This window comes from Panulirus ornatus, chromosome 17 (genome assembly GCF_036320965.1).
Source record: "Panulirus ornatus isolate Po-2019 chromosome 17, ASM3632096v1, whole genome shotgun sequence".
NCBI lineage: Eukaryota > Metazoa > Arthropoda > Malacostraca > Decapoda > Palinuridae > Panulirus > Panulirus ornatus.
The window spans coordinates 24,795,518-24,817,335 of record NC_092240.1 but is presented as its reverse complement, the minus strand read 5'-3'; the positions used below and the strand labels follow the sequence as shown (position 1 = coordinate 24,817,335).

At 43.0% G+C, this 21,818-nt stretch overlaps 1 protein-coding gene across 5 annotated transcripts in view; it reads left to right on the top strand.

The window, feature by feature from the left end:
• LOC139754644 (uncharacterized) overlaps window positions 1–21,818 on the top strand; it is a 367,745-nt gene that overhangs the window by 305,627 nt on the left and 40,300 nt on the right. For all 5 annotated transcript variants that reach the window (XM_071672165.1, XM_071672161.1, XM_071672163.1 and 2 more), the window contains one exon: window positions 9,800–9,892. In XM_071672165.1, the coding sequence (XP_071528266.1) occupies window positions 9,800–9,892 (93 nt within the window). The remainder of the gene's footprint in view (window positions 1–9,799; window positions 9,893–21,818) is intronic.

Sequence of the window (21,818 nt, the reverse complement as noted above, 5' to 3'; positions counted from 1 at the left end):
ACTTTTCCAAAAGAGGGAACTGAGAAGGGGGCCAAATGAGGAGTTTCCCTCTCATGCTGTCATCTGTCCGTGATGCTTCCTCGCTAACGCAGGAAATGGCAAATATGTATGGGGAAAAAATATTTGTCAGAGGTGGAGGAAACAAAGAGAAGCAGGAGACCAAATTGGAGGTAGAAGGATGGAGTGAAAAAGATTTGGGTGATCGGGGCCTAAACATGCAGGAGGGTGAAAGGTGTGCACAAAATAGAGTGAATTGGAATGATGTGGTATACTGGGGTCAACGTGCTGTCGGTGGACTGAACTAGGGCATGTGAAATATCCAGGGTAAACCATGGAAAGGTCTGTGGGGCCTGAATGTGGATAGAGAGCATTGGTTTCAGTGCATTACACATGACAGCTAGAGGATGAATGTGAGCAGATGTGGCCTTCCTTCTTTTGTTTCCTGGTGCTACCTAACCATGACAGCTAGAGAATGAATGTGAGCAGATGTGGCCTTCCTTTATCCCTTTTCTGGTGCTACCTAACCAATGCAGGGGTCAGCTTGTGTACCTCTTGGGGAAGTTGTTTGTGGTCCAGTGCAGTGACTGTGGCAAGGCTTCAGGCCAAAAAGGTTATCTTCTAGGGAAACATTATTTCCAGCAGAAAACAAATATCTTACAAGAGCATTTACCTGGAAACTTTTTGATCTAATGGTTGATGGACTGATATAGAGAACCTCCAAATACCCATGTCTTGGAGACCTCGCGGTGACTTAACTAATTGCTTAGGCAAATTCATCAAATCAAGGATGGGGCTTCCCTTCATCAGAGGGTCATGTAGGTGTTATTTGGTTGGAGGTATAAAAGTATATACACATTAATATAAAGGAGCTGTTAGTCCCATGAATTTTCATTTAGACTGTCCTGCGTCCATCATATGAAATATAGTAAACAAAAAAGGTTCTCGCCTTGGCTATGTCCAAAGCTCTTTTTCTCCAACTCTTTTATCTCCAAGGAGTATGCATCATCTCAGCTGATGCCATATTGGATACAGTGTAAACAGAAATGTTGTAAGGAAAGGAGGCTTGCAGTTGGATATTTTCTTTATGAGTGATACCTCTCCAAATGGATCTCTGCCCCTTGAACCATTTTGTTACTTCTTATGTGTGTTTCTGTAGTTTTAGATGTAAGGCCATTTGCAATAGACACTCTGCCCAGGATGGAACCATATTTATCCTTTTCTTCCAGGAAACATATGGGAAACAATTTTCAAACTATCTGGTTTAGTGGTTTAAATAATGCTGGTAACCCCTATGTAGGACAAACATTGTGGGTGCCTGAAACTCATTTAACCCTTTTGCTGTGATTTACAATGAAAGTCATAATACACAGTTTTTTCCCCGTCAAAATGTACCAAAAGTCCACATCTTTCAAGAAACATTTTACATACCCCACAGAGTTTGCTGACCATCCCTTAGCCAGGAAATGGTGTCAAGGTCATGTACAGTGCTGCCCCACAAATGGACTCCAAAATGTTGAAGACTGTTAATTTCCTTTTTATTAGTATGTCTCTTGATATATCCTAGATTTACGTTTTTTATCTCATATTTTCATTTTGTGTTCTGAGCTGAGCTTCAAAAGTGAAAACTAATTGCTCCTTCATATTATTTTTTTTTTTTATTATACTTTGTCGCTGTCTCCCGCGTTTGCGAGGTAGCGCAAGGAAACAGACGAAAGAAATGGCCCAACCCCCCCCATACACATGTATATACATACGTCCACACACGTAAATATACATACCTACACAGCTTTCCATGGTTTACCCCAGACGCTTCACATGCCTTGATTCAATCCACTGACAGCACGTCAACTCCGGTATACCACATCGCTCCAATTCACTCTATTCCTTGCCCTCCTTTCACCCTCCTGCATGTTCAGGCCCCGATCACACAAAATCTTTTTCACTCCATCTTTCCACCTCCAATTTGGTCTCCCTCTTCTCCTCGTTCCCTCCACCTCCGACACATATATCCTCTTGGTCAATCTTTCCTCACTCATTCTCTCCATGTGCCCAAACCACTTCAAAACACCCTCTTCTGCTCTCTCAACCACGCTCTTTTTATTTCCACACATCTCTCTTACCCTTACGTTACTCACTCGATCAAACCACCTCACACCACACATTGTCCTCAAACATCTCATTTCCAGCACATCCATCCTCCTGCGCACAACTCTATCCATAGCCCACGCCTCGCAACCGTACAACATTGTTGGAACCACTATTCCTTCAAACATACCCATTTTTGCTTTCCGAGATAATGTTCTCGACTTCCACACATTCTTCAAGGCCCCCAGAATTTTCGCCCCCCTCCCCCACCCTATGATCCACTTCCGCTTCCATGGTTCCATCCGCTGCCAGATCCACTCCCAGATATCTAAAACACTTCACTTCCTCCAGTTTTTCTCCATTCAAACTCACCTCCCAATTGACTTGACCCTCAACCCTACTGTACCTAATAACCTTGCTCTTATTCACATTTACTCTTAACTTTCTTCTTCCACACACTTTACCAAACTCAGTCACCAGCTTCTGCAGTTTCTCACATGAATCAGCCACCAGCGCTGTATCATCAGCGAACAACAACTGACTCACTTCCCAAGCTCTCTCATCCCCAACAGACTTCATACTTGCCCCTCTTTCCAAAACTCTTGCATTTACCTCCCTAACAACCCAATCCATAAATAAATTAAACAACCATGGAGACATCACACACCCCTGCCGCAAACCTACATTCACTGAGAACCAATCACTTTCCTCTCTTCCTACATGTACACATGCCTTACATCCTCGATAAAAACTTTTCACTGCTTCTAACAACTTTCCTCCCACACCATATATTCTTAATACCTTCCACAGAGCATCTCTATCAACTCATATATTTTTTTTATTTATTATACTTAGTCGCTGTCTCCCACGTTAGTGAGGTAGTGCAAGGAAACAGACAAAAGAATGGCCCAACCCACCCAAACACCCAAATACACATGTATATACATAAACACCCACTTACGTACATATACATACTTATACATTTCAATGTATACATACATATACATACACAGACATATACATATATACACATGTACATATTCATACTTGTTGCCTTTATCCATTCCTGTCACCACCCTACCACTCATGAAAAACAGCAACCCTCCTCCCCCACACGCATGAGGTAGCACTAGGAAAAGACAACAAAGGCCACATTTGTTCACACTCAGTCTCTAGCTGTCATGTGTAATGCACAGAAACCACACCTCCCTTTCCACATCCAGGCCCCACAAAACTTTCCATGGTTTACCCCAGACACTTCACATGCCCTGGTTCAATCCATTGACAGCACATTGACCCCGGTAAACCACATCGTTCCAGTTCCCTCTATATTTTGCATGCCTTTCACCCTCCTGTATGTTCAGGCCCCAATCGCTCAAACTTTTTTTCACTCAGTCCTTCCACCTCCAATTTGGTCTCCCACTTCTCAATCCCTCCACCTCTGACACATATATCCTCTTCGTCAATCTTTCCTCACTCATTCTCTCCATGTGACCAAACCATTTCAAAACACCCTTCTCTGCTCTCTCAACCATACTCTTTCTATTACCACACCACATTTACCTTTTCATTACTTAGTCGATCAAACCACCTCACACCACATATTGTCCTCAAACATCTCATTTCCAGCACATCCACCCTCCTCCGCACAACCCTATCTATAGCCCATGCCTCGCAACCATATAACATTGTTGGAACCACAGTTCCTTCAAACATACCCATTTTTCTTCCTAGGTAACATTCTCATTTTCCACACATTCTTCAACGCTCCCAGAACCTCTGCCCCCTCCCCATCCTGCTCCTTCATTTTTTTTTTTTTTTTTTTGCCGCTGTCTCCCGCGTTTGCGAGGTAGCGCAAGGAAACAGAAGAAAGAAATGGCCCAACCCACCCCCATACACATGTATATACATACGTCCACACACGCAAATATACTTACCTACACAGCTTTCCATGGTTTACCCCAGACGCTTCACATGCCTTGATTCAATCCACTGACAGCACGTCAACCCCTGTATACCACATCGATCCAATTCACTCTATTCCTTGCCCTCCTTTCACCCTCCTGCATGTTCAGGCCCCGATCACACAAAATCTTTTTCACTCCATCTTTCCACCTCCAATTTGGTCTCCCACTTCTCCTCGTTCCCTCCACCTCCATCACATATATCCTCTTGGTCAATCTTTCCTCACTCATTCTCTCCATGTGCCCAAACCATTTCAAAACACCCTCTTCTGCTCTCTCAGCCACGCTCTTTTTATTTCCACACATCTCTCTTACCCTTACGTTACTTACTCGATCAAACCACCTCACACCACACATTGTCCTCAAACATCTCATTTCCAGCACATTCATCCTCCTGCGCACAACTCTATCCATAGCCCACGCCTCGCAACCATACAACATTGTTAGAACCACTATTCCTTCAAACATACCCATTTTTGCTTTCCGAGATAATGTTCTCGACTTCCACACATTCTTCAAGGCTCCCAGGATTTTCGCCCCCTCCCCCACCCTATGATCCACTTCCGCTTCCATGGTTCCATCCACTGCCAGATCCACTCCTTCATACGTCCATTTATATGTGCGATATGTGTGTCACAGATTTAGATTTCAGAGCACAGTCTTTGCTAAAATGTTTCACTCCATTAACACTTTGAGATTATGGTTTGAACTGATTCTCTGCTCTGTTTTGAAGGTGAAACCATATTTCATATCCATACATACATTCATATCTGCTCACCATAATTTAACTAAATCATGTTAGATTATGATTTGATTAAGAAAATCAGTTCATTATATTTATACTTTCCTCAGCATCTAAACATAAAAATGTGTGGATGTCCTGAGCTTTTAGTTTTTGAATGCTTGATTTCCTGAGTTATATTTCCAGGTGATTTAAGAATATAATTTGTTACCCCAATACAGGGCCATATGAGCATATCAGAGCACATTTGTTCTGTATCCAGTGTTACTGATATACTCCCAAAGCATAAGGTGTATCACCGTAGATTCATCCAGTTTGATAATTTTATAATACATGAGGCATGTAGATGTTCATTTACAGGCACTTATCAACCATGCAGCAACTCATCAGGGTTTGTGATGTCATGCCATGGAGGAAAAGTAGCTCAAATGGTGAACTACCTTCATCAATTCACTTGCTTGATTTGGAGCAGCATGTGCCAATTGACCACTGCTTCACATTGGTTTCTGGCCATCTGAGATGATGGTTAGGAATCTTTGTCTTTAGTTTGTGATTTTCCATGATACAAATCATGAATATTTTTTAAAATGTTGAGAAATTAGTTTACCAAGAGACACCAGTGACAGCACCTGCCACGAAATAGGGATGACCTTCGCCTGTAACAGTAAATGTGCCTAACCACTACCTTTTTGTTTTCTTGTGATGTGATTTTTTATTGTTATGGTGTTTTCTTTGTACTTTTCTCTTTATGGTTCTGTAACAGTTTATGGCATATTTGACGTTTACAAATATTTCTTGGTCGCAGTGTTTTTATGGATGTGGGAGTTGGTCAGAAATGATGCAGGGGATGGTAATGAACTTTATGCTGTAAAATGGTTACACTAGTTCAGCTAGTTAAGAGGATTATGTTTCATCAGGGCAGTGCACCTGGCAAATATTTGTCAATTGGTGGTCAGACTATTTGGTTGCTATATTTTGAGACCAGCTGGTAACCTTATGTCATAAGTAGGGGAGGCAGAGAAAGACCCAATGGTTAAAGATCTCACACCTCAGTTGTTGTACCAGAGATATGCAGGTGGAACTGAGTGAGGGTGTTTCTACTTGAGGGGAGAACCAAATCAGTGGGTGTCTACCCTAAATGGAGTCCTTGCAATACCTCATGTCTTTGTTGCTCTCTGGAACCTCGGCAAGATTTTTCTTGTCTTCAGGACCCAGAAAACCTATTGGTTGTTGATTTACTGCTGAACACTGGCATCTCATAATTAATTCATAACCTAGTATCACTAGCAGGGGAGGAGAACAGTCTCCATCAAAGTTCCCATATCCTGACTAGTTCACCAGTGATGAGCTAGGGACCTGAGTTGGAGGATGCCTTCCCAGAGGGAAAACTTGTGATAAATCAAAGGAATGTTCCTTTATGAAACTTCAGTAGTGCTTTAACTGCTTTCGTCAGAGAGAACCTGAGTGGTTGTTGTACTGTTTTAACTTTTGCTGAGTATAGATCATCTTGTAACTTTGTCATCAGCGGTAAGTGAAGACCATCCTCAGGGTTTAAGCTTATATGTCCATTGTAGTGTACCACCAATTATCCTGGGTTAACTGAGTTGGACTTTGTCCACCCTGAGAGGATCTTTGTGGTGAATCAGAGGACTGGTATTACAGAACCTCAGCACAGCTGTATTTGTGTATGATAGATAATGTTGTTGACCATGTGTTACTTCTTGTGGACTAATGATCTGTGGATGTTTGCTAGGTTAAAGAAAGTACAGCTTTTGTTGTTTGCCATGTGTTGAGACATGATTTATTTCCATTAAACTTATTTTTAATGTTGATTGCATTGTATATGATATGCAGAATCTTTTTTCCTGTTAGTATTTAACCCTCAGGTTGTCTTTTTTACTTTATTATGAAGAGAAAAGCTTTCAATATGTTGGAAAATGGCTGGAATGCAGCATTATTGATTTGTTGGGCCCCGTAGTGCATTCAGTTGCCTGTACCACCTTAACTATCTTAAGAAACGTAGGCATCAACTTCCAGAGCAAGATCATAATGTCTCACATATGTGTCAAATATTTTGGTTTTATTGCTAATGTTGCTTATGTCCTTTTGATTCTTAGATGATCCTGAAAGATTTGGGTCTAGCTGATTCTGAAGAAGGAAATGGCTCTAATTAGAAGAAAGTTAAGCCTCTATTTAGCATTGCATATCAGAATAGTTCATGGGTCCAATTAGACAGAGGAGTGACATTTGCAAGTTGGACCTCAGTCTACAAGAAGCCTGGTTTGCCCTGTGTTATGACTTTTCTCTACTTCAACCTTTTCTTGAAAGGTAGAGTCTTATGACATGTAATAAGTACTCAAAGGAGCAAGAAAGTTGATCCTTATTTGTATGGAAGATACAGCAAGAAAGTTGATCCTATTTTTATGGAAGATACCTCAGAGCTTCAGAAAGAGGCAGTGATATCGTTAGGGAAGATGAATGTTCTTTTTAACTTACGAGATTGACTTTCTTGTTTAGAGACAGTCTTCTTACCTAACTCACTTCAGAGCTTCTTACACCAAAGACGACCTTAGTGACATAGGTAAGTTTGATAATAGGTTCATAAATTTTTGTGGCTTTTAGAAGTGGCAGATTTTAGTCAGTTATGGGCTATTTATGGAGTCCATATGTGAACAAAGAGGGATGTCACTATGCTATCCTTAGGCTTGAGTGAGTTTTGACTCTCTTGGTAGACAGGGAAACTGATGCGAGATGCTTGACTAGGCAGTTGTTGGATATGAATGACTTTTTAAAATTCCTGAAAGTTTGCAAAGTGTTAACTAAGTTTTTCAGCACAGTTAAGATTTCACCCCCCTTTTTAGCAATCTGTTAATCTGGATTTGATATTAAAGGAGCTTTGGAAATTTGATAGATGGGCCTGTAAAGTGTCATGATATGGCCTGACATAGTTATGGAAAACTAATCCAACTTTGTCAGAAATTTAAAGGCCAAAGTCTGGCTCAGCTTTTAAGGACTGTATCATAGAAATGGAAACAAAACTGTAACAAATCTAGCCAAGATCAGTGTTTTATGAATATTCTTTATCTGATAGTAAAGAAACACTCAGGGATGAGAAGAAAGGTTGTTGGTCTTTGATGTTAAAAACACAACCCCATTTGAAAGTGTGTGCAATAGTTAGCAGAGAGATCTGTGAACCATGAGTTTGGATTGAAAGGATTATTACTGAGGAAGATCTTGGCTTTTAATGCAGACGAGAAAATATAGTGCATCAGAGTGAGAACTTTTGGTTTATATTACAGTGTTTCATTGGGTCAGTTTTGGCTTCTTAACATTCCTCGGCATTTTTCTGATTGTAGCAGTGCAAAAGAGGATGTTTTAGACAAAGTTGCTTTGTCATAGGTGTTTTGTAGGAAGCTAGCTTCATTTTAAATGTGAAAGAATCTTGGTTTGTTTCTTGACAAGATTCTTTGGGGCTGGGATGAAAGTGTTTTATAGCCATCCACTTTACAAGTATGTAGCTTGCCTAGAGTTCACCATTGCCTTGCTATATTAGAGAATGGCATCTGATTATTGGTTTTGTAGGGATATTTGAAGCCAAAAAGATTGGTATAGGGAGTACACAGGTCCTTTCTAGTAAAAGTGTTATGAATAAGGAGATATTCTACAAATTTTGCCTGCCTTGTATGATGCTGTTTATTATACAGCAATTTTATATTCATGAGAGTATGAGTGTCATGAAGAGTATGATCATTGATTTTTCCTCTCTTGTTTTGAAAGTTTCCAGGAATCATCATACCATCTTCATGGAAGATGCAACTGTTGTCTTGTTATGCTTACTGAAGGCAAGGTTTTTGAATATCATTATTCCGAGGTCCTTCACATTGTTTATTAAAGATGTGACAGAGTCCATGTCCATCTGATATTCTGTATTGTTCCTGAGTTTTTCAGTTTCACCACAACAGAGGAGTGAAAGCTTATCTCCATGGGAAAGCATTCTTGTTTTTGGTAGCTCAGTGGAATTCTTTGTTTATGTATATTCTTAGCCTTTCAGAGTCCTATAGCGATGAGATTTTTTCCATTTTCACTTGTGGATTCCCCTTTATTTTGGGGGGAACTGTCCATATCCAGTGGCTTCAGGCATAACAGTGGTAGTAAAATGAGCTCTGTGTTATGGGTGAGAAGTTGGCTAGACACTTGGTGGTAACTCACTCCTGCACTGCGACATCATAGATTTGGTCATGCTCCTGTATTATTGTTGAATTACTTTTAACATGCATATGCCAGCATAATATATTTTATGATTGTTAAAAACTGCAACTCCTTGTGAATTCACCCTATTTTAGGAGTAAAATGATGTTTTAACTCCTGGCCAAACAAGTGCTCTTTCAGATACTCATGGGGTTTTGCCTCCAGTAGAGAAATGTTTAAATCCTTCAAAATGTACATTGTTTTCAATCTGTAGCTCATGGTCAGTACTGGAACTGCAGTACATCCAAATATTCTAAGGGCTTTAGATTCATATTATTGATTTTACAGAATCTTGTTAAGTTTTGATGGTTTGCTGAGAGTACATCCTTAAGGTAAAGATAGGAGGCAGGGATGTTTATCACTAAAAGCTAAAAAAAACACCATGCATTTAATACAAAGAGACTTGGGCATGCAGTAGAACACAAAGGCTTACAGAATGGTCTTTCTATAGAAATATTAGGAAAAAAGGGTTCATAGGGCACAGTGCATGCTTATTATTATTATTATTATTATTATTATTATTATTATTATTATTATCATTATTATTATTAGTATGTTAGCAGAGAATTGATGTAATCAGGTATCACATAGATTTATGAAAGATTAGATAGTGTACAGTGGCCGGTGCAGTAGTTCAGTTCAAATACAGAATGTACATAATTAGTAAAGTAATTAGACTATTTTATTATAGTATTAAAGAATTAAAGTAGGCATCATGCACTCTTCACTTTGACTGATCTTTTATACATTTTTTTACAAGGTATGATGAGGAAGTATTAAGTCCAGATGCTAGTGAGATATTCAGTGAGTGGACAGCTATGATGGCAGAAATGGGCAGCACAGTTTCAGAACGGTGAGTATTAAATGAAAATAAAATTTTTGGTTACTGATCTGATAAAAAAGTATATCTTATTCCTTGGCACACCTTGAACACTTGGGAGTTAATGTAAAACCTTTAATTCATGTAACATGAATCTTTAAGGGTTAATGTAAGGCAAAGTCTGAAATGGCTTAGTTATGTATGTACTGGTGAGCATGATATTTTGCCATATAAAATTGCCCAGATGATTTGATGGATTATTAGATATCTTTCTTAGTAAGAAAGTTTTGCTTTATAGGCTCAAGCAAGATAAACATTGGATTTTCATCAGTTGCCGATAGAACTCGGTAAACTGTCATTTCCATCATAAGCATGATGATCCCACCTTGGCACAGAGTTTGGACGTTCACTCCCACCTCAGCAGCCCAGCTTATGATCAGGCTGTCTTTGCTGTTGCCTAAACAATAAACTTCTCAGAGATTCAGCTTTCGTACCTCACTGATATTGCAGGCTAGTAGATTTGCTGTAGAAATGATGGATAGATATCAGAGCATGCCTTATTTATTCTGGGAAAATCTTGCAGGAAACAGGTTGTTGGTGTACGGTTAGGTGTGTCGCGGTGTCGGGTTTTGTAATGTCCTTTCTCAGTATTTTCGCGGCATTACCTAATCTCTCAGAGATTATACCTTCATTTTGATGACGCAGATGTAATTCTCAGTTTGTTCTCAAGCATTTCAGGCATTTATGTTCTCATTCGTATATATATATATATATATATATATATATATATATATATATATATATATATATATATATATATATATATATATGCTGATTCGTTAATGTTTTTCTTTAAGGAAGTAACGAGCTCGTGTTATGGGAAGGGTTGGGCTTGTGGTTATGCCATAGAATGTTTATTCCTTTTCCTTTTTATCTGTGAGTGAGTGTTTCTGGATGTCCTTATTGACGTGCCCTGTTCAGGAGAGGCAACATCATTAGGAAGGAAAAGTGATGGTAAGGTTGTGGAGTGTCGGTGGAGGGAGAGTAGTTGTGGGTGCACCAGGAACCTCCCCTTCATCTACCCCTCCCACCCGTCTCCCTCCCCACACGCGAGGACGCCGGGGGCTTGTGTCGGTGACTGGGTGGGTGGTGACGTCAGTTGTACATGAACGCTGGCAGTGTGTACGGCACTTCGTTCTACTCACTGGTACCGTTCTGCACGTTTGTGTAAGCGTGTGGGCTAACGCTCGTGTTCTCAGTGTGTATCGAATGCTACGCCCTTTACTTGATCAGTAGCTCTCTGAACACTGTATTTATGCTGTTGAAACACCAGTGACGATGCATGTGAAAGTTATTGTGGTCGTATGAGTGGTTAGTGGTGCAGTGTGTGGCGGTTCTTAAATGTCCAACATCACTGGTCTGGACGGTGGCTGTGCATCCCACATGGACAGTGCTAATGTTGCCCTTAGAAACACGGGAGCACTTCTACTCCGGATCTACAGGTTACGTGCAGCAGTGATTAACGATCCATAAAGAACTGCGGGAAGTAGTAGGATGCAGTGGATGGATATTTGAGAGATCGTACTCTGAAAAAACATAAATGTTAAGGTTTACTGTGATGATAAGATATTCGACCTTTAATGGTCCACTGCAGATTACTTACCTTATTTTCATTATGATAAATCATGGAAAATGATAAGCACCTTCATTCCCGTAGATATACGCAAGGATGAATTACGCGAGTAATACAGATGTTTACCAACTTATGGAGTCGTCTGGGTAAATGGTGTGGAGGACTCTTAGCATGAGATTAGGCGTGCAGGTGTTGCTGGCGGTGAATGGTTAATTATAAGTTCCACAGCGAGAGTTTGAAGGCTCAGGTGTTGCTCCTAGTGAGGTAACGACGCTCCTCAGCGAGAGTTTGGGCGCGCAGGTGTTGCTGCCGGCGAATTACAAGTGTTGAGGCTCCAAAGCGAGAGTTTGGGCGCACAGGTGTTGCTGCTGGTGATGTACAAGTGTTGAGGCTCGTCAGCGAGAGTTTGGGCGCGCAGGTGTTGCTGCTGGTGAGGTACAGTGTTGAGGCTCGTCAGCGAGAGTTTGGGCGGGCAGATTTGCTGATGATGGGTTGCAAGTGTTGAGGCTTGTCAGCGTAAATTTGGGCTCGCAGGTGTTGTAATGATGAGTTACAAGTGTTGTGAATCTTCAGCGAGAGTCTGGGCGTGCAGTTGTTGTGCTGGTGAGTTACAAGTGCTGTGGAACCTTAGTGAGAGTTGGGTGTGCAGGTGTCCTTGGGTGGTGGTGGTGGTGGTCAGTGTCAAGGAGCCTTAACATGAGTTTAGACGCACCGATGTTGCTGGTTGCAGGTGTTGAGGGTACTTTGCTTAAGTATGGGCATACATGTGCTGGTGGTAGTGGGTTGACAACTGCCACTTGACCTTCAGTGTGTGAGTGAGTCATCACCAGAAGCCCGCGCCTCCCACCGGACACACTCGCCACCACACACTCCACCACACCCACTGACCATAATATAATCATTACACCAACACACACACACACACACACACACACACACACACACACACACACACACACACACTAAATACACTGGACATTTACTCCCACCTGTATGTGCATACCAGTCATATGTACCAACATAGTTACCCAAATGCTCTCATGGCCGCACTCCCAGGTCATACACGCTGCACTGCTCACACACCTGCACACGAAAGTGATATGTGTGTAGAGGGAAATCGCATACGCACCAAACACACACCACACATAGATTCACATCCGCTAACATACCACATACATTCCCATACGCTAAAGCTCAGCTACATACGTTAATACACAGCTTCATACGCTGTTACACACACCCATACTCGAAAGACACATGAGATGCATTCGTATACACTGATAGAACAACACATCAATCATACTTCACCTACTACATGTACACAAAACCTTCTTCACACTTATTCACGTACACGAACATTTACAGGTCAGTTACGTACACTTGAAGATACATCGGGTTGCACGATACACCCACATGACGCCTGTGTACACAAACACACACACACACACACTCCACAGCTGTTCCACATAGTCAGTCATAAGTGTACCCGAGAGCCGCCTGCGGCCCTGCTGCCACCTGCCTCGCCTCCCACATCCACTCAAATGATCCAGGTCATTCAGAAACCCGGCACCAGTCCCAGCACACCCGAGCCTCCCTCCCTCCTGCTGCAGTAGTGTTCTGTTCGTATGTTTGCTGTTGAAGGAGATCGCCTAGCACTGGCTTACTAGAGTGTGAAGGACAGTTGCATTTGTTGTGGTGAGGTGGGGGGAGGGGGGGGGGGGACAACTGCAACGCACCCTTGACGGATGGATTTTGGTGGGGAAACTTAGACGCACCCATGATTATTTGTGTGTGACGGGGAGAGAGTTTTACACTCGTGTTGCTCCGTCTCTTAACGCTTTATATATGTACCATGTCTTTATTCCAGTCTGTGTATGCATGCATACACACACACACCAAAAAAAAAACCGTACCCTATTAAGGATTATTGAGGAGGAATTGAAATGAACCCGTTGATGGAAGGGTTGTGGTGGGGAAATTTCAATGCACACGTGATGCTGTTCCAAAATATTTAAGAGAAGCTGCTAACTGGTACGTTGGTGTCAGCGGTTACCATAGATATTTGTCATGATTCGCTATATTGATCGGTCAGTGAATGAGGGGGAGAATGTAATGATTGATAACCTGTTTCTTTCCCTACACCTCGAAGCTTTAGAACTATTTGCCCTCTTGTGTCCCTACCAACAACTATGACGTGGTTCGCTTTTAAATACAGGTTTTTCACATCCTGTCATATTCGTAAATACTTTCCCCAAGTCTCTTCATTTTTTCTTCCATGGCCCCCTTGATATTTTACTTAAGGCCTGACCTTGATGTGGACTTTAGTTCGTGACCGGACCCTTAAACGTAAAATAGAAAAGAAAAATAAACGACACGGCGTTCATACTCTCAGGAACCTTGTGTACGTGTGGTATTCTGAGAACGGGTGGAAATGGAAATATTCAGTCAGGACTAGTTAATGTCTGAGTCTGACACTAAGCAATGTTATTTATTGTGTGTGTGTGTGGGGGGGGGGGGATGATACATGGGCAATCTTGGTAAATAATTCTTTTGTTAACTTTTCATGATTTCATTTATTCTTTTTCACTCTTTTCACAAATCATGCAGGACTTACGTTGTGCAACACGTGTATATATATATATATATATATATATATATATTTTTTTTTTTTTTTTTTTTTTTTTTTTTTATACTTTGTCGCTGTCTCCCGCGTTTGCGAGGTAGCGCAAGGAAACAGACGAAAGAAATGGCCCAACCCCCCCCATACACATGTACACACACACGTCCACACACATATATATATATATATATATATATATATATATATATATACACTGTTGTGTGAGGGGGTTTGATCGAGTAAGTAATGTAAGGGTAAGAGAGATGTGTGAAAATAAGAAGAGCGTGATTGAGAGAGCAGAAGAGGGTGTTTTGAAATGGTTTGGGCACATTGAGAGAATGAGTGAGGAAAGATTGACCAAGAGGATATATGTGTCGGAGGTGGAGGGAACGAGGAGAGGTGGGAGACCAAATTGGAGGTGGAAAGATGGATTGAAAAAGATTTTGAGGGATTGGGGCCTGAATATGCAGGAGGGTGAAAGGCGGGCAAGGAATAGAGTGAATTGGATCGATGTGGTATACCGGGGTCGACGTGCTGTCAATGGATTGAATCAGGGCATGTGAAGCGTCTGGGGTAAACAATGGAAAGTTGTGTGGGGCCTGGATGTGGAAAGGGAGCTGTGATTTCGGGCATTATTGCTTGACAGCTAGAGACTGAGTGTGAACGAATAGGGCCTTTGTTGTCTTTTCCTAGCGCTACCTCGCACACATGAGGGGGAGGGGGATGTTATTCTATGTGTGGCGAGGTGGCGATGGGAATGAATAAAGGCAGACTGTGAATTGTGTGCATTTGTATATATGTATATGTCTGTGTGTGTATATATATGTGTACATTGAGATGTATGGGTGTGTATATTTGCGTGTGGGGACGTGTATGTATATACATGTGTATGGGGGTGGGTTGGACCATTTCTTTCGTCTGTTTCCTTGCGCTACCTCGCAAACGCGGGAGACAGCGACAAAGCAAAATGAATAATAATATAAATATAAATATATATATAAGAGTTTTGGAAAGAGGGGCAAGTATGAAGTCTGTTGGGGATGAGAGAGCTTGGGAAGTGAGTCAGTTGTTGTTCGCTGATGATACATCGCTGGTGGCTGATTCATGTGAGAAACTGTAGAAGCTGGTGACTGAGTTTGGTAAAGTGTGTGAAAGAAGAAAGTTAAGAGTAAATGTGAATAAGAGCAAGGTTATTAGGTACAGTAGGGTTGAGGGTCAAGTCAATTGGGAGGTAAGTTTGAATGGAGAAAAACTGGAGGAAGTAAAGTGTTTTAGATATCTGGGAGTGGATCTGGCAGCGGATGGAACCATGGAAGCGGAAGTGAATCATAGGGTGGGGGAGGGGGCGAAAATTCTGGGAGCCTTGAAGAATGTGTAGAAGTCGAGAACATTATCTCGGAAAGCAAAAATGGGTATGTTTGAAGGAATAGTGGTTCCAACAATGTTGTATGGTTGCGAGGCGTGGGCTATGGATAGAGTTGTGCGCAGGAGGATGGATGTGCTGGAAATGAGATGTTTGAGGACAATGTGTGGTGTGAGGTGGTTTAATCGAGTAAGTAACGTCAGGGTAAGAGAGATGTGTGGAAATAAAAAGAGCGTGGTTGAGAGAGCAGAAGAGGGTGTTTTGAAATGGTTTGGGGACATGGAGAGAATGAGTGAGGAAAGATTGACCAAGAGGATATATGTGTCGGAGGTGGAGGGAACGAGGAGAAGTGGGAGACCAAATTGGAGGTGGAAAGATGGAGTGAAAAAGATTTTGTGTGATCGGGGCCTGAACATGCAGGAGGATGAAAGGAGGGCAAGGAATAGAGTGAATTGGATCGATGTGGTATACCGGGGTTGACGTGCTGTCAGTGGATTGAATCAGGGCATGTGAAGCGTCCTGGGTAAACCATGGAAAGCAGTGTAGGTATGTACATTTGCGTGTGTGGACGTATGTATATACATGTGTATGGGGGTGGGTTGGGCCATTTCTTTCGTCTGTTTCCTTGCGCTACCTCGCAAACGCGGGAGACAGCGACAAAGCAAAAAAAAAAAAAAAAAAATATGTATATATATATATATATATATATATATATATATATATATATATATATATATATATATATATATATATATACGAAACAGGAATATCATGTTTGCCCGGGCAAGAATTTAAGAAATTGTTAGTGAGGTTGATACAGATATGACTCCGGGTGTGAGGACAGTATGGTGAATGCCACCCTCTCGTCCCCAAATATTGATATCAGACTTGGCAACGGCGGAGTAACTCGGGAGCGAGTGAACAGTATCTGCGTCAAGATGGAGGGAGGGAAGAGGAAATAACCGCTTCTAGTCTAGATATATGTGATTAACTAATTTGAGTGTGGGTGGTGTCAGCACTACGCTGATTTTTTTTTTTTTTTTTTTTTTTTTTTTTTTTTTTCGTGACGCGTTGTTAAAGCCGAGACGCAGGATTCAGGCCTGGTTACTCTGCTCGTTCCCGTAAGTCCAGGATGTTAACACGAAACCTGTGAGAAGATCACAGTTGTTCCCGGTAATGAGATCACGTGACGCGTCTTGATACGTGCATTTCAGATGACGTGCACCGTGCGCGCGGGGAAACGCCCCTCGACCGCACTTGAGCACGACGCTAGGGTATGATGACTCGGCCCTTCACGTCGACCTTAGAGTTGATGAGGTCAAAGGCTTATTAGGCCATCCTGCTCGGGGGTGGTGGTAGCGTCTTGCAGTGAGGTCTACGTACCGTCATAGTGACGTGGTTGGCGTAGGTGGAGTGTACACTGAGAGATCCCGATTGTTCCGGGCGTGGTGGTGGGCGGTGTGTGCGTGCTTCGGCTGCCAGCTGGGTGTGACCCGGGTGTCAGGTGTGGGTGGCGCGTGCTGCTCCAGGTCCTCCCCCGCCCACCGGGAGACGCTTTCCTGAGAATATCTCCTCCTAGCCTGACGCCCGGGAAGGGTGCCGGCATATCCACCATGAAGTACTGTACTAACCAAGATATATCATTGACTTAATTTTCACCGATATTTGCTAGTGATTTTTTTTTTTTTTTTTAGCCCCTCCACCTCCCGTTTTTCCGTCAGACACAAGTTCGGTCCAACATATTCGCCTGCTTACGTCATCTGAAAAAGCATAGTCAGTCTTATGACTATATTTGAAGCCGCTGAATCCCATGAGCACAACGTTACGACCCTTCTATATGATGGCCTGGCCTTCGACATGACCTGTAAGGGTCCGAACCCAGGCCAGGCCGTCACACTCAGAGGCCTTAACGCAGTATTCATGGGTTGTGCTGCCGTGCCAGCAGATCTTGGGGGGTTGAACATTCGTGTTAAAGGCAGGTCGTATCGCCGTGCCCAGTGATGGCAGCACCACTGTAGTCAGGGGATTAATTGATTTATAAAGCGGATGGCGATCAAAGGGACATGTTTGGCAAGTGTGTCGTGTTTCGTCAAGGGTGAGGTGTAATGTGTCTGTGTTACGGGGAGAGAGTTTTACTCTCGTGTTGCTCCCGTCTCTTCACCTTGTATATATGTACTACTTCTTTCCTCCTAAGTATGCGCACGCTTACACACACACACACACACACACACACACACACACACACACACACACACACCATCTTAGCATATTCTCTGTATCCATTTCATCGACCAGCCCTTAGGGCAGGATGAACTGCTGGATGGACTGTGGACCGGCTGCCACGACCAGGAGTCGAACCGAAGCGGGATTGATCCCAGGCGGCCCCCGCATACATAATCATATTGATGACCGCTACACCACGGAGGCGTGTGTGTGTGTGTGTAGCCAAGAGGCCGCAGCAGAGGCGTCATAACCTGTCATCATGATGAGGTGTGGTTATGCCTCAGCTGAGGTGGCAGGAAACGAAAAGTGAGAGAACGAAGCTGACGCTGTACTCCCGGCACTAGTGGGTGGTGGTGTTGTTGCTGCCACCTGCCGGATATAGGACCAGCCGTCTGTGGGAGGGAGACCACCTGTTGATAGCTGGCCGGGAGCCTCGCCACCAGCGAAAACTAGAGGATGGGGATGGGGAGCAGAGTCGCAGGATCGTGCAGGGAGGTGGCAGCGCGGGAAAGGTGCGTGCATCGGCCCAAGGTGGGAGAGGAACACTCACGGTGCCCATCTACTGTACCGTAAAACGCCATAGCCACGACGCGTCGCTCCTACCCCTGGGCATGATGGCCTATCCTTGGTCGTGACCATTAAGGGTCTCGTGTTGAGCAAGAGTCGTATTTTAGGGTCACGTTTCGTCCTAAGTCGTGTTATTGTCAGTGAGAAACATCCGTGCGGTGTGAGGTTGTCCTCCAGCACCAGGTGTACAGACCACGTGAACCTCAGCTTGTATGTGGCCGCCCCGTGTTGGCATGTCCACTTGCCCTCACCCCAGTCGCCATGGCTTCCCTCCGGTTCCGCCACCCAGTCTGCCACTACCGTCTACCCTCCCTACCTACCACACCACACTACCATGCAACCATCTTCCCTTATCCACCGCACCTCTCCACGCTTCTCATACATAAGTACACTTGATCAGTCTAGCCCCGTCCTGCCCACGTCTCGTGGCAGAGTGCCAGTAATGTCCACACGTGTCAAGTGTGAGTTAGGTTACTGATCCCTGGCGCTGTGCTCACGTGCAAGTCTCCTCAAGCTCCTGGTGGATGCTGTCTCCAAGTAGTCCTCGTCTTACTCACGGTCCAGAAACCTCATGATTTATACCTGGTTCAGATATGGACATTTCTCATTCATCCCTTCGCTAGTACTTCTTATATATATATATATAAGATGGAGTGGAAAGATGGAGTGAAAAAGATTTTTGTGTGATCGGGGCCTGAACATGCAGGAGGGTGAAAGGAGGGCAAGGAATAGAGTGAATTGGAGCGATGTGGTATACCGGGGTTGACGTGCTGTCAGTGGATTGAATCATGGCATGTGAAGCGTCTGGGGTAAACCATGGAAAGCTGTGTAGGTATGTATATTTGCGTGTGTGGACGTATATATATACATGTGTATGGGGGGAGGTTGGGCCATTTCTTTCGTCTGTTTCCTTGCGCTACCTCGCAAACGCGGGAGACAGCGACAAAGTATAAAAAAAAAAAATATATATATATATATATATATATATATATATATATATATATATATATATATATATATATATATTTATATATATATATATATATATATATATATATATATATATATATATATATATATATACTCTCTTTGTCTCTATTTATCTATCCATCCATCTATCTGTATCTCTGACGCCCGCTCCCTCCCGGAACTCCCTCAGTGGTGGTGGTCACGGCAAATGAGTCTCCATAACCGGTGAACTCCAGTGCTGCTGCTTAAACTTCAGTGCCTCTCCCTGAACAGGCCACTGGCAGAGGGCAACTCTAGCGCAGTGTTTATATGTACTCGACTTTTGTTATTATCCTCTCGTGTCGACAGCGTATTTGATTTGCGCAAGATATGTTTTGTCAGCTCCCGTCAGGCGAAGGCATCATCACACACACACACACACACACACACACACACACACACACACTGCAGGACCTTTAGCTTAGCTTCGCCAGTGATGATGTGTCGCTGGCTTTCCCTGTGCGTCGTGACTGGGCAAATCTGTCAGATGGGGGTTTACCTGCCACCGTCATATGACATCGATATTCGTGTCACTTGCCCTGCCACACCCACCAGAGCTCCACGTTGATTGTTGCCAATTTGATGATCACGTTGTTCCGTGTTTCACGACGCATTTTCTCTACTATCGTACGCCTTTTTGAACATTTGTGTGCCATCAGAATTTATCATATTTCGTTCCATTCATCCACTGGTCTCGTACAATAAGACTGTATATTTACATCTTTCTTAACAAGTGTTCTTTCTTACCTAGGTAAAGCCTACAGTTGGTCTGTCTTTGCATCTTGCTAAGAACTGTCCATTTTTGATATTGTCAACTGCTTAAGAAACTTGAAAGTTTGTGTTTCGTCACCCCTTACCCTTTTCTCTTCCCTGGTGGGCAAACATGGTCTCATTTAATCTGCATGTGTGATTGATTTTGTATATGCCTATTTGTACTGAACGGGGAGGGACTCTTACACTCGTGAGGCCCCCATCTTTCGACCATTCTTTATCATACACCTGTATGTATGTTGTTTGCTTTAACCATATCCTCGGTCATCGTATTCCATTCGTCCACCACTCCCAGCGATGCTGTTGAAGTACCTCTTACATATTATATAATAGCTTTCCATGTTATGTCCACAGGCTGCATTATCTCTCCGTCTGTAGAAGAACTGTTTAGTGTCACCGATCTCTTATAAAAACATTTAAGGTTGTGATCAAATCGCTTCTCAGTCTTCTCTCTTCCAAGATGGGCAGAGGTAGAGCTTCTAAGCCTTTCCCTGTGACTCAGCTCTCTCTTGACACTTGTTACCTTCAGATTTGGTTCTCTCCTGTGGTGTGTGTGTGCGTGTGTGTAATTGCCAGTTAAGGAGATTTATCTCCGTAGGACTCGCCCTTAACCGCACATTTCTGTCATACAGACTCGAGTTATCCACTGGCGTGTGTTCACCCGTTTTGCCTAGCGGTCTGGTATTTCGTCTACTAGGTGCTATAGTCGCGTTGGATTCCAGAGAACTTGTCTGTTTTGATGGTGTCACTCGCCTCCTGCCAGGAGGAACCCCAGCGATGCTGTCTCGTCTCACCATAACCTTGCCTCGTACGTCGTGGCCGGATCAAGGACGTAGGAGCCGCCTCTCTTGATTCTGTCGCTGTCATATGTGTTTTCCTCCGCTCTCTCCACCAGTTTAGGTGCCCTCCAGACGGAAAATCAAGCTGCTACTGAAATACATTCCAGTTAGGGTCGAACGTTCATCGTATATATATATATATATATATATATATATATATATATATATATATATATATATATATATATATATATACATATACATATAATCACAGGCTGGAACAGTCTCATCAGTATGGTAGTCGCAGTAAAATCTTCACCAAGAGCCTCACCGTCCTGTGTAGTGTTCTGGCTAACGTCAAAGTACACATGGTGAGGTGCTGTCTGGTTCATGGGTTGTATGAGGGGCCACTCCAGTCATGATCCTTCTTATGTCTACATTAATCACCCATCTGTGTGTAATAGTAATTATAATAATAATGATAATAGTAATAATAAAGACAATAGCAATGTTGAGAACATTGTCATGGGATTAACTTCAGTGAGGGGCGTATGAATAAAAGTTGTGAGGTAATAAAGAGAATGGAATAAACAAACAATCTTTATATAAGTAGAGAGAGAGAGGAGTTCAAACACAGTCAGCCGATTATTGTTGATGCTTACAGTGGTTGGAGCGGGCCTGTTGTGTGTGCGCTCGCGCGTTTGTTTGCTAATTACAACAATTCATGCGTCTGAGGGCGCATTGACTCGTATAATGAGCCCAAGAAAGACTACCCCTGAGAAGTAGGACATGCTCCCATTATGGCCGCTTCTTGTTCGCTGCCACTCGCATTACCTTCCTGTCACCAGGGCTGTCATTATACCTCCGGTACATACTGTATTCGTGGCCTGAGGGTTGTGTTTGGGTGGGCGTAAAGTATAGGTTTTCTTACGGAGATGGGGAGCGTCCGTGGCTGATGTTAGGCTTGTGATTGCTGAGGTATCCCCCACACACAC